Source organism: Lodderomyces beijingensis (genome assembly GCF_963989305.1).
Source record: "Lodderomyces beijingensis strain CBS 14171 genome assembly, chromosome: 2".
Taxonomy (NCBI): Eukaryota; Fungi; Ascomycota; class Pichiomycetes; order Serinales; family Debaryomycetaceae; genus Lodderomyces; species Lodderomyces beijingensis.
Genome location: NC_089971.1, coordinates 1,050,975 through 1,063,994, shown reverse-complemented (window position 1 = coordinate 1,063,994; position 13,020 = coordinate 1,050,975). Strand labels below are relative to the sequence as shown.

General features: G+C 46.3%; 7 protein-coding genes across 7 annotated transcripts; 3 read left to right on the top strand and 4 right to left on the bottom strand. All coding sequences in view use genetic code 12, as the record gives it.

The window, feature by feature from the left end:
* Positions 1 to 63: 63 nt before the first annotated feature.
* LODBEIA_P16080 (uncharacterized protein) lies at positions 64 to 1,341 on the bottom strand (the record flags this gene model as incomplete). The annotated part of the gene is made up of 1 exon (XM_066971515.1): positions 64 to 1,341. One exon carries the CDS (start codon positions 1,339 to 1,341, stop codon positions 64 to 66), a length of 1,278 nt encoding a protein of 425 aa, XP_066828546.1.
* Positions 1,342 to 1,791: 450 nt separating this feature from the next.
* LODBEIA_P16070 (uncharacterized protein) lies at positions 1,792 to 2,928 on the bottom strand (the record flags this gene model as incomplete). The annotated part of the gene is made up of 1 exon (XM_066971514.1): positions 1,792 to 2,928. The coding sequence occupies one exon, from the start codon at positions 2,926 to 2,928 to the stop codon at positions 1,792 to 1,794; it is 1,137 nt and encodes a 378-aa protein (XP_066828545.1).
* A 1,196-nt stretch (positions 2,929 to 4,124) lies between these two features.
* LODBEIA_P16060 (uncharacterized protein) lies at positions 4,125 to 5,555 on the top strand (the record flags this gene model as incomplete). Its single annotated transcript, XM_066971513.1, has 1 exon — positions 4,125 to 5,555. The coding sequence occupies one exon, from the start codon at positions 4,125 to 4,127 to the stop codon at positions 5,553 to 5,555; it is 1,431 nt and encodes a 476-aa protein (XP_066828544.1).
* Positions 5,556 to 5,736: 181 nt separating this feature from the next.
* LODBEIA_P16050 (uncharacterized protein) lies at positions 5,737 to 6,123 on the bottom strand (the record flags this gene model as incomplete). The annotated part of the gene is made up of 1 exon (XM_066971512.1): positions 5,737 to 6,123. One exon carries the CDS (start codon positions 6,121 to 6,123, stop codon positions 5,737 to 5,739), a length of 387 nt encoding a protein of 128 aa, XP_066828543.1.
* A 295-nt stretch (positions 6,124 to 6,418) lies between these two features.
* LODBEIA_P16040 (uncharacterized protein) lies at positions 6,419 to 7,317 on the top strand (the record flags this gene model as incomplete). The annotated part of the gene is made up of 2 exons (XM_066971511.1): positions 6,419 to 6,453; positions 6,600 to 7,317. The coding sequence occupies 2 exons, from the start codon at positions 6,419 to 6,421 to the stop codon at positions 7,315 to 7,317; spliced, it is 753 nt and encodes a 250-aa protein (XP_066828542.1).
* Positions 7,318 to 7,379: 62 nt separating this feature from the next.
* On the bottom strand, positions 7,380 to 8,537 carry LODBEIA_P16030 (uncharacterized protein; the record flags this gene model as incomplete). The annotated part of the gene is made up of 1 exon (XM_066971510.1): positions 7,380 to 8,537. The coding sequence occupies one exon, from the start codon at positions 8,535 to 8,537 to the stop codon at positions 7,380 to 7,382; it is 1,158 nt and encodes a 385-aa protein (XP_066828541.1).
* A 2,176-nt stretch (positions 8,538 to 10,713) lies between these two features.
* LODBEIA_P16020 (uncharacterized protein) lies at positions 10,714 to 12,270 on the top strand (the record flags this gene model as incomplete). Its single annotated transcript, XM_066971509.1, has 1 exon — positions 10,714 to 12,270. One exon carries the CDS (start codon positions 10,714 to 10,716, stop codon positions 12,268 to 12,270), a length of 1,557 nt encoding a protein of 518 aa, XP_066828540.1.
* Between the last annotated feature and the right edge of the window lie 750 nt (positions 12,271 to 13,020).

Below are 13,020 nucleotides of genomic sequence, written 5' to 3'. Positions count from 1 at the left end.
AGCGTGAAAAAATCGTTATTCATCTAGTTTGCAAATACAGTCACTGTGCCGGCCCCACTTTTTTTAGAAAGTGTAGACCAAAATTTTGTTCTTGTCTTTATGCTCTTCTTTCTCCCAGTCTTCATTCAATGCGTACATCTCGCCGTTCTCGTTCAAGTAGTATTCCTTAAGCGGTTTGTGGTCCTTTTCACTCCAGTAGCCTTGTCCCCTTGACTTGCTCGATGTGCCGTCTACTCCTTTACTAGAATAATCAATATTCAACTCTTCCAACAAGTTCAATCGCGAAATGTACAATGTCGTGGAAAACATGACCAAATTTATCACCCAAAGAAACGTTGATATTATAATGAATGCCCCATTGGCTCTTCTAATCAGCCAGATCTTCAGCGTGGCATAGGTTGCCAAGGGGAAAATATACGAAATGATCAAGAAGAAAGAAACCAATTTGATGATTGTGGCTGCCAAACAATAGAAGCTGCCATTTCTTTTTTCGTAATTGATGACTTGAAGTGCAAATAGCAATGAGATGATCAACGAGATTGAGCCATCAGCTACAAAGTAGCGGTATATCCCAACGGACACGTCACGGTCTTGCCGTAGCAATACCGAAGCAAGCACGATTTCAATGATGCTGCAGCATATTTCAAACAAGTAGAGAAAGAAACTGGCGGCGATGGTGATGAATTTGCCATGGTACTCGGGCCCGAACCGATCTGCGCGAAACGAGATGAGCGGTCGATTCATTACTTGCCTCACCAAGTCGTGTTCCAACTTTCTGCGGTTGGACGAGACGCTTGACCCGTCTTCGTCAAACTGTTGATTGCCCTTGCTGTATAACTCCGACGGCTGGGGCATGGCAGGAAGCTGGACTCGACGAGGGTTCCCCTCGACTGCAGTGATGGAGGATGGATAGGGCAAAAAATCGCGTTTCGAATTCGCCCGCGATGGTAGGTTCGTGTCCTTCGGTGGCGGCGTTGGAGCCGGGGGGATATGGTCCTGAGGCACTTGGACCCCAACCGAGCGTTTTGGAACTGGTGGCCTTTCAACCGATCGTCGTCTTTTGGGCAACACTATCGCTTCCCTTTGTGCCTTGTTGTCTCCATGCTCTTTTTCGTCCTTCCGTAGAGGCTCGTACCGGTGCTTGTTATCTAGTCTTGATGAGTAAAGCGGGATATAAGTGTCAATGGTCAACTTGCTCGAGTATTCGGACTCGGTGACCTCGGCGTTGGTCGGTGTTGTATTTCTCGAGCGGAGTTTGGGGTGTGACCCCAGAAAGTCGAACCGAGACAAGTCACTAACGACTCTGACCTCGTCTCCTCCATACGGTCTGAATGGTGCCATCTGTACTAAGATGGCTTTCTCTAGCTCTCTATTTCCTTCGTCCTCTCTGTCTTTGCTTTCAATTATGTCTGCACTCGTTGAGTTTCCTGGAATTGGCCTGGTTTCAGTGTGGATGGTGGTGATCTCTTTGTTTACTTTTTCGCCCTCTTTCCCTGCGCACAAGAGCCAATTCTGAAGTTTTCGTTTGAGACCAAATAGTTTGTTGATTATCGCGAAAAGTGGCGCTTCTTTCCCCTAACCCACACGGCTGGAGGAGGAGGAACCATGAACGCCGCAAGTGATAGAGTTACGATTGGAAAACACCAACAGCTGTGACACATTTAACCAGCTGCAAGCATTCTATCGTTTCCACTACCTTTGTTTTGTCAATGAAAAGAACAAATATATAAATAAAAACAAAAAAAAATCACCAGATCGAATTGAACCCTATACCTAGCATTAACTAACCTCTTACGCCGGAGCATTATGTGGCGACAGCATGGGTGCGTGTATGTCGCTGAGCGGGGTCAGCTGCTTACTTCTTACTTTGTCGGCGGAGCCCTCCGACGGTTGCACCAGTAGACTCTTTGTAGTGTCCCGAACACCATCCGCTGAAACAATTCTCATTCTCTTAGCTTTCTTCAGAGTCTCGTCTTTTAAATCAGCATCGCGCAATGCCTTTGCCTTTTCGCCCGTTTCCACCGGTTCCACCATTTCGCTGAGAGTATGTATTTTATCAGCAGGTTCCAAAACGGGCGACTCGTGTATCTTCGGGCTTCGCGTGAGTTCAGGGAAGCTGCTGCTCGCGGCTTGTGGTGCAACAATGTTGGTGGTGGCGGGGGTGGTTGCTTTTTCCTTCACGTTACCCCCTGGGCACGGAGCAACGTCTTCAGCCTCGCTCCGTGCTTCGCCCTTTAAATCCGACGACGGAGTCACATATTCACTTGCTTGGGGAGCTTGGTCGCTGAAGTTCACTGCGTGCTGCTGCTTGCCGCGGGGCTCCGACGATGGTGGTGACTGTCGAGTAATGGTGGGCACGTCACGTGCAACGGGTGCAACGTCGTGGCTTCTTCTTCCTAAACCTCTCCAAAACATAAACATCATGGGCCACTTCATCATGTGGGTCATCCTACCCCACCCGCCTTGGCGACGCTGCTGCTGCTGCTGCTGCTGCTTCTTGATGGATACATTCTTGTTGACGGTTTTGTTCGACGTGGCCTGATTTTGACCTTGGTTTTTCGTTCCATAACCGGCAATTGGCCTTTTGGCTTGGTCGTGCTTGTTGCCATCAGCTTGAACACCATCTTTACCCAGCTTATAATTCGGATCACCTTGCGTCTTCCGTCGATAATATTCACTTCCTCTGCCCTGGTATTGCGCTTCAGCGGGCTGCTTTGCGCCTGACCCACCTGATGCGCCTTTGTAACCTGACTTTTGACCTCTCTCCGCCTGTTGGTAGTATCCGCTGTACTCGCTACTTTGGCCATACTGCGTGCCTCTACTAGACTTAGCTTGCGGAGTGTATGCGGTGCCAGAAGCACCATACGAGGCTTGCCCCGATCCGTAGCTCGCGTAACGACGGCCGCCGGCTGACCTGGTCCCGTACATTATCACCTGGTGCTTGTTTGTTGACACTGAGCGAGGTCAACTTTACGCCGTTGCCATCTTTGCCATCTGTTTTATATACATGTATATATATATATATAGTAGCAACTCCCTAATGTGTCTTCATGTCTGATAAGTGTTTCCCCCGCCACTTGAAGATGCGCCTGCCCGCGTGGACTACTTTTGAAGCAAAGATGGTGAAGAGAGACTAGAGATGTGTCCATTGCGGATCTCTGCCGCAAGCCGCGAGAAAGACCAACAAAACAAGAAAGAAAAAAGGAAAGAAAGAGCATGAGTGGATTTCGAGCATCTGGGAAGAGGAGAGGTTCAACAGGACCTTGTCGTTTGTCTCACAACCAACCGCGTTTCTTTTGGAGCACTTGGAATTGCAGCTGTGGCAGCTGTAGAACGGCGTGGGAGAGGGGAGCGGCAACACTAGTACCTTGCTCCTCTCCAAAATGGATTATTCTAGCGGTCAAAAATTGGCTCCAACTGGGATCTCCATGGAGCTCGTCCAGTACTCGTGAGACTTTCTTTAAAAAGAGGGCCTTTGCCCGACCCCCCAACCCCCAACCCCAAACTCTCCCTCATCACGGACGCTGGTTCCCCCCTCTGGCTTTTGTGTAATGGAATTTATTCAGCCGAAGCTGCGAACCCCCCCCCCCCCCAAAAAAAAATCGTCACTCTCTAAAGGGGCAAGCTTCCACCGAAGCGGTTGAGCGAATTAGAGGCTGTACTCGAGAGCTATGCTACTTTGTTGCTACTGGGTCAGATGTACAAATAAACAAGATGGCCAAAACCTTTCCTGTCAGAAGACATTTACTCTGTGCATATAAAAAGGAGGGCAATTTTCTCCACACATCTCGAGCCTCCCCCAACTGTTGCGAAACTCTCTTACCCCCCAAACTCCCCTGCCTGTTTTTTTTTCTTTGATTGTCCAGTTGTGCAACAAACCGAGAAAGAGAAATACATCGGGCTGTTCATCTGATATATTTTTATAGTTGCTGGCAAACGCCTTTGAAAACATCCTCTCTTCGTCGCTAGATATCCAATTGAGTCCTTGCAAGTTAAAATTTCATCCACCTGGGGATAACACTTGAGCAATTTCATAACCCACTATTTATTACCACAGAAAAAACTCAAAACACGGTATTTTTCTTCATCCAAAACAAAAGAATAGAGACTAGTCACTTGCGCAAATGGCAACTACACTTCCTGAGAAATTGAACGCTGCCTTGGAGGACATCGAAGGCCAGTTCTACATCGATGACGACTTTTTGATCAAAGCGTCGGAGTATTTCGAAGAGTCGATGAAGCAGGGGTTGGAAGCCTCCAAGCCCGACAGAAAGCACATGCCCATGATTCCTTCCTACGTTACAAGTTTGCCCAGTGGTAAGGAGAGTGGGTTGTATTTGGCAGCAGACTTGGGCGGTACCAACTTCCGAGTGTGCTCGGTCGACTTGCACGGCGACCACACTTTTGATCTCAAGCAATCGAAATACAAGATCCCCCACGATTTAATGGTTGGAAATCACGCCGACCATCTTTTCAAATACTTGGCCGACAAGATCCAGACTTTTCTCGATGAGCACCACGCCGACGTCAAGGAAACTCAAGGCGAGGATTTGAAGTTGGGATTCACCTTTTCCTTCCCCGTGGAGCAAACGGCTTTGGATAGAGGCAAATTGCTCAGATGGACCAAGAGTTTCGATATCCCCGATACCGTGGGCAGAGATGTTGTTCAGTTGTTACAGGCCAACTTGACCGTGTTGGAAATACCCGTGCAGGTGGTGGCATTGGCCAATGACACCGTGGGCACTTTGTTGTCGAGATCTTATGCAAACAACCCCGCGTACACCAACGCCAACACCATCATTGGCTTGATCTTTGGTACCGGTACCAATGGTGCTTATTTTGAAACCATCGACAAAATCACCAAATTGGAAAATGCGCCCAAGGGAGCTAAGGGGATGGTGATCAACACTGAGTGGGGTTCATTTGACAATGAATTGCACATCTTGCCAAACACAATCTTTGACCAGATTGTCGACTCTGAAACCGCCAATAAGGGCTATCACATGTTTGAAAAGAGAATCAGTGGGTTGTTTCTCGGTGAGATCTTGAGAGTGGCATTGATGTACTTGTTTGAAAAGGGGTTCATTTTCCAAGACTTGTACAACGATAGAGGAGGAAGCTTGCCACATAGATTGGTTCAGCCATGGCAGTTGGACTCGGAGGTTCTCTCATACATCCAAATCGACGACTCGACAAATTTGAAAATGTCCGAGTTGATTTTACAAAACACCTTGAGATTACCAACCAACACCCACGAGAGAATCGTCATTCAAAGACTCACGAGAGCGATTTCCAAGAGAGCCGCGCAATTGGCTGCCATCCCCATCGCCACAATTGTAAGGGACGTCAAGGACCAATACAAGGACGACGACAAGGACTTTGAAATTGGATGCGACGGGTCCGTTATTGAGTTTTATCCTGGTTTCAAAGACGAAATCATGAAGGCATTCCAAGTGATTGACCCTTTGAAGGGATCCACCAAACAAGTGCACTTGAAGATTGCAAAAGACGGTTCCGGTGTCGGTGCTGCATTAATCGCTGCCACGGCTGTCTAAACATAAAAGAAAAAAAAAAAAACAAAGTCATTCACCAGCCCCACTACATTCCCGCAAAGAGACTTGTATTATCTGTATAGACATTTTCTCCCCCCCCCCCCCAAACCCCAATCAATAACCCAATTATTTAGAAGTTTATCAATAATCGTAAAATTTCTTGATCTCAAGTGAACGAGCGATGTCAGCTGGTGGTCACCACGGTATTTCGTTCGTGGAACGGAACATACTCGCGGTCCCGCCCCACGGGGAACCTCTTGCACTGACCGCATTGCAAGCATTCGTATATAAGCACATCCAGTTTCTCGTCTTTTGTCTTGCTCAAGTTTTCAATCCGCATCGACATGGTTAGGCCAGGCACGAGCAAGCAGTGACATCGCTTGCACATGGTGCGTTTCACATTGGGCGAGATTTTGGACACGGTCTTTTTCGCGATGAGGTCGAAGTTGCGGTCGTAGCCTCTCGCTAGTATAGATGCTGAGTTACGGGTGGTGCTTGTGGTGGATGTAGTGAACATGTTGCTCAATTGGTACAAGTACGTTAGACGTGTGTTGTTTTCTTTATTTGGCATTTGCTTGGACGTACTGAGCTGCTTGCTGTTGTTCTTCTCTTTCTTCTTCCCCATTTTTCCTTTGGGCTCACTTTGCCTTGTCTATGCGGTATCTAAAAGGGTCTACGATGGTACAGGTCTCGACTAGTATGCGCAATACTTGATAATTGATAATTGGTTTTTTGATTTTTTCTGTTTTTCGATTGTTTCCAACGGCAAAAAAAAAGGGAAATACTTCACGGTGATCGACCTCAAGGCGCAAGTCAGAGTAGCCAACCGATTTAACGACCATACAACAGTACACAAGTACAAAGCAATGAGTGGATACGATAGTGCTTTATCCATTTTCTCGTATGTACCACCACACGCCGCCAATTGAATTGGGGTCTAGGCCATTTTCTTCACCACCGCCACCACCACCACTGGATTTCCTCCACCGCTATGAGCATAAAAAAATTGGATATACTAACGATATTGATTTTTTTTTTTTTTTGCAGGCCAGATGGACATGTTTTCCAAGTCGAGTACGCATCGGAAGCAGTGAAGAGAGGAACGTGCGCCGTTGGAGTCAAGGGCAGCGACGTTGTAGTTCTCGGATGCGAAAGAAGAACAACATTAAAGCTACAAGATCCACGAACTACCCCATCCAAGATCCAGAAAATCGATCACCATATCCTCCTTGCCTTTGCGGGGCTCAATGCTGATGCTCGTATCCTCATAGATAAAGCCCGCGTTGAAGCGCAATCGCATAGACTAAATTTAGAAGATGCTGTCAGCGTCGACTATCTAACGAAATACGTGGCTGGTGTCCAGCAACAGTATACGCAATCTGGCGGAACGAGACCTTTCGGGATCGCGACGTTGATTGCCGGGTTCGATGCGTTGGACACGGTGCCCAAGTTGTACCAGACTGAGCCATCGGGCGTTTTTAATGCGTGGAAAGCGCACTCGATTGGAAGATCGGCAAAAACGGTCAATGAGTTTTTGGAAAAGCAATGGAAAGATGGCTTGTCGGAAAGCGAAACTGTGAAGTTGACTGTCAAGTCGTTGTTGGAAGTTGTTCAGACTGGAGCCAAGAATATCGAAATCAGCGTTATGAAAGCTGGCGGCGTGATTGAAAAGTTGACCATTGAGGAGATTAAGAAGTACGTTGATGAAATTGAGTCTGAAAAGGAGGCCGAGGCGGAGAAGAAGAAACCCAAGTCAAAGGATTAGATTAGAACTTCGTTAAAATCTCATACATATGTGAAAAAAAGGGGGGGGGGGGGGAATAGTTTCTACTTCTTTTTAGATTTCTTTGTTTCTGGAGTGTTTTTATCACTACCTTTCCTCTTTTTATCATTTTTCTTTACCGGTGTTGTTTCCTTTGCTGGTTTCGACACCACGGTAAAGAACCCATCCAATCGTCCTTGGACACCGGCTTTCAACCCCTTTTTCAACTTTTCAGCACCACTCCTGATTCTATCCTCGCTGAACCCCTTTTGTTTCACCATGTACTCAACCAACCCATCCACATCGGGCTCTTTCCATTTCAACTCCACCGCTTTCGCCGGAGTCACTTCTGGATTTAGAAACAATTGTCTCGCTTCGTCGTAGGGCCAGTTTTCGGGCACCTTGTATTTGGTCTTTTCGGGGTTTTCCTGTAGGTACTTCACAATGTTATCCAACGATCCGTGCTCTTTCATCAACTTGTACGCCGTGACTGGACCAACGCCCTTTATCGTTTCGCAGTAATCGCAGCCCAATAGAATACACAAATCGATAAACTCCTCTTTGGTCATGTCGAGCCCCGCAATGGCATCCTTGTACTTGATTTCATCGATGGGCATTTTTCTGGCTTCTGAAAAAGTCAAGTGTCTAAGCAACTGGGGCGGTTCATAGCAAAGCGTGTCCATATCCTCGCTCGCAGCAGCATAGACCTTGCCACCACGAGCCAATTCTGCACACTGAGCCTCGGCTTCACATGGTGCCTCGACATAGGGGATGCCCATCAACGAAAGCAATTTCTTGGCCTCATCATTCTGATCGCGGCTGACTCTAACTAGTCTTTTTTCAAACTTCATCACTTCTGCGACAGTGCCATCATCTTTAATCTGGTCCATTGACTTTTGAGCTTCTTCTCTTCTCAACAATCGTTTTTCCAACTCGCCGCCTTTCAAAACGGGTGGCTTCCCGTCAAACACATAAACTGGTTTGATGTTGTTTTCCACTAATCGGATTGTACGGTAAAATATACCTGACAAGTGTGATGTTGTTTCTCCTTCTTCGTTGGTCAATTGCTGACCATCCGACTGCCTCACGGCAATCAAGAATTGGTAAAGGCACATGGACGCATCGATGGCAACTTTACGACCAAATAGGTTCTTGAGTTGGTACTCCGTGTAAGCCTGGGGAGAGTACTCCTTGATGAGCTGATTAAGTCCCTTAACGCCCATGCTCTAGCTATTTTTTTTTTTTTGACAAGTGCAGTGATTGAGTTGTAATTGTAGCCAAGCGGAAGGTTCCTCTAGTTTTTCAATGCACTCAAGTGTCACTCTTCTTTCTTTCTTTCTCGAAGCTTAGATTGGTTCCTCGGGCTCTTGCCTATTCAAGTTTTGGGCACTTTTGCAATGTTCTGATGTTGAGATTATCAAGGGAGCCCTTCGCTTTTGCTGCTCTCAGATGTGGCTACCTCCATGCTTTTCCTGCACATTGGTCTCGAGAAAGCTATTCTGGAGACGCGTCTCTGGTCAAAAAGAAAGACGATGGTGCTACAGATGTCTTGAGGTTCGCTAGTTTACCCACTGGAGCAGGGTAATTAAGACTCGTAGCATGTCGAGGAAGAGAGACATGCAAGGAGGTCCTCAGTAACAGGAGGGAATTCCATGCCATTTGGCATTGACTGGTGTCAAGCACATACGCTCTTCGAGGGGGGGGGGGGTGGCGTTTATTTACACCAGAGTTTATTTCTATCGCCGAAAGTTCCCCTTCTTATCCCACACCCCCCCCCCCCCCCCCCCGCCGCGCTCCGACCAAGTTACTAGTCACATGAAAAGCCCCTCAACAATACGTAGTTGTCTCCGGGCTTTATCTAGTCAAGCGTTCGTCGCTCTGGGGTTCAAGTTCAAGTAGCATTTATAGATACACAGCTCTCGTTGTTTTCTTGTTGTTTTTTCTTCAGTTTCTAGCAGTGGAAATCTTTTTCATGTGTAACAGAAGAAAACGAGAGCGAGGGGTGGGAGCTGAAAAGAAGCAAGTCATTTTCATGGTGGCGGCGGCGATAGGCTCTTTTGAATATCAACTCGAAATTGAACTTGGCGAACTTTTCCCCACTTGACGATAAACCCTACATTCTATGGTTACAAGAATCAAACAGAAAAAATCAAAACCGATCTGAGGTCCTGAGGGGGGAAAGGGGCCAGAGAGAAATCGCGCTGGGCCACCCGCTTGTTACACTTGTTCAGGTTTCAGTTAGGGGTGAATTCTGCCTTGCAATATGTTCTTCAAGACCCATGGAATCAAAAACTGACCTTTCCGAGTTGAAAAAGCGTACATGCAACATGCACTTTAAGCATCAGTTGTTATAGGTTTTTGACTGGCAGTGCAAGCTCTTACTTGTCCCTGCAGTCACAGGAAGAGACAGTAGACACGAGATAACCCCTGCTCGATAGTCAAAAGTTGCTGTCGTTTGGGTATCCCACCATCCCCATGATCAACTCTAGCCCTTTTCTCTCTCCAGTGGTGGGACCCTCGTTGACTATTGCCAATTGGGTGCTGTTCATTGGCTGTAGCCAAGTGGATTAGATTAGATTTGAACTCAAAGTGTGTGTGGGTGGAGGCACACTGCCTCTTTGGTCGAGAGCGGATTTATCGTGCGCTGTAATTCCGTTATTATATAAACCAAGTATGTATGTTTAGATGCGTATTACAACCCCCTTTATTTGTCTGACCTCTGATTTACTAGTAGCAGTAGTTGTGCTATATGGTATTCAAGCAAAGAAAACCCGTGCGGGGGTGGTTTGATGGCACCCAGCGTAGTAGGTTTGCTTTAGCCAATGGTAAGGAGAAGTGAACAGAAGTATAAATTGATTCAAAAAGCTCCTTGTCTCTGCTTTCTCTGCTTCTGCTGAGGGATTCGAACCAATCAACGAGCCAACCACGGGAAGCTTGTTCCATACAATTGAGTTTCACATAACTTATTCCGTTTTTGAGTGTGAAATTCTACACACGCTCACACACGCAAGCCCCTCGTCTTATCTCTTACTACTGTTTGGCCTGCCAGCAGAAGAAGTTAAAAACACAGGTTCTACGGGAAAAAATTGGCACGGTAAATAAAAAATTTGATACCAGGAAATTCCTGTAAATACTCGTCTGTTCCCATTGAGATTTGGGTTTGATTCGGTGTGACATTCAACAGTTTCTTTGATCAAAAGGATTCTTGTTTCTTGCTATATATAATTATAACCCCCGGTCTCAGCCGTTTTATTGTTGAACCATAGGGAAAAAAAAATAGCAACTCCACATTATCAGCCACTCAGTAGAAACTAAGCCAACCGCTTAGAGCGTTGCAATAATTGAATCACCACCCTTTAATAATAAAAAAAAAAAGAAGAAATAAGCAGGAAAAAGAAAATGATTGAATCCATTTCATTGATTCAAAGCTGGTATATCGCCTTGCCATGCTTGTTCATCGTCCTTCAAATTGCCCTATACTTTCATACACAGTATTTGATTAGGAAGTTGGGCGCTAAGCCGATGCTAAATGTGAGATCTGATGGTTGGTTCGGCTTTAAAGAAGGCAAAGCCATGCTCAAAGCTATCGAGGAGGGCAGAGTCTTGCATTTAGGTGTTGCCAAATACTATAAGGTGGATCACCCCGAGGTGCCCACTTACTTTGAGAGAATCTTTGGCAAAGGCATCATTTTCACAAAAGACCCTGAAAACATCAAGGCGATATTGGCTACCCAGTTTACCGATTTTGGATTGGGCCACAGGTTGCGCTATTTTGATCCATTGCTCGGGAAAGGCATATTCACATTGGACCATGCAGGGTGGAAGGACTCACGAGCAATGTTGAGACCGCAGTTTGCTAGAGAACAAGTTGCCCATGTGAGATCCTTGGAACCTCACATTCAGTATTTGTTTAAACACATTGATCTTCACAAGGGCGAGTATTTCGATATCCAGGAGCTATTCTTTAGATTCACCGTTGACTCGGCTACCGAGTTTTTATTCGGTAGTAGCGTTAGCTCGTTGCAGGATGAATCAATTGGGTGCAACACCAAGGAGCTCGATTTCGCCGGAAGATTACAGTTTCCTGCCGCCTTTAACAAGTCACAGCTCTATCTTGCAACTAGAAACATGTTGCAAACGCTTTATTGGCTTGTAAACCCCAAGGAGTTCCAAGAATGCAATAAAGTGGTTCACGATTTTGCCAACCACTATGTGAACTTGACATTGAGCTATTCTCCAGAAGAGCTCGAGGAGAAGAGTAACGGATACGTGTTTTTGTACGAGTTGGCTAAGCAAACTAGAGATGCAGCAGTGTTGAGGGATCAATCCTTAAACATCTTGCTCGCGGGGAGAGACACCACCGCTGGTTTACTATCATTTGCCATATTTGAACTAGCAAGAAATCCAGATATGTATGCTAAACTTCGTAAAGAAATATTAGAAAGGTTTGGACCAACTGATCTTGAAGATATCACATTTGAGAGTTTGAAGCTGTGTGAATACTTGAAAGCAGTCTTGAACGAGACACTCCGGTTGTACCCTTCGGTGCCACGCAATGCCAGACTTGCCACCAAAAACACAACGTTGCCCCACGGTGGTGGACCAGACGGAACGTCTCCCATTTTCATTCCAAAAAATGCTGTTGTAACGTACAACATATCAGCAACTCAGTGCGACCCGTACTATTATGGCAAAGATGCCGATGTGTATAGACCCGAGAGATGGTTCGAAGAGTCAACGAGGAAATTGGGATGGGCGTATTTGCCATTCAACGGTGGTCCCAGAATCTGTTTGGGACAGCAGTTTGCACTCACGGAAGCGAGCTATGTGGTTACAAGAATAGCTCAGACTTTTAGCAAGTTGGAATTGCAGGACCGTTATGAATATCCACCAAAGACCTTGGTTCACTTGACCATGTGTCTTTTTGATGGTGCTTGGGTCAAAATGGAGAGATGAGAAGAGGGGGGAGTGGGGATAGCGATTACTAGCGCTTGTAGCTGAAAATGCCAAAAAAAAACCCTCAATTGAGAATTGCAATAGCAGTGTGCACATGTAGTTTTGAGCCCCTAACTTTCCAATTGTAGATCAACCACACTCCTGAGCCACAACAATTATTCTCAAATAAGGAGGAAAAGTCTACTGTAGTTACTTTCGAGGCTTGCTGGTTTTTGCGTGATGGATCAGGTCTACAAAACTCGCCGAGTCAATGGTGGATATCAATACTCTGCAATAGCAGCAAGTTGAGCCTGGTTTACCGTTTTTTTTTTTGGTAAGCGAGATGTATCCTTGAAAAAGAGCAATTGTAAGCGTCCTATGAAAGAACAGCCAAGCGTCAGCACCATAGGGAACTGAGGCAGGAGTAGCGAATTTTTGTTCTTTTTTTTCATCCGTCGAGATTTGATACCCCGGATAACTTTAACCGTGATGATAGCTCACTATCACCGACATCCGCGATTTGCTTCCAACCCCCCCCTTGCCCTCTATTCAGCAGCCGACTCCTTTCACGCTTGGTACAATCACGGCCCCCTGGGGCCCAGCATGCTATCTTGCCGTCTATACTTCAAACATCAAGGAAAAATGTTTAAAAACAAGAGGAAAAAAAAACGGAGAATGAGGTTTCCGCTTCTAGGCCTTGGCTTCTGCCCCTAAACGTTGAAGAATGCCACGAGGCAACGTTTAGCTCCGAGCGCGAGCACAAAAGATAGA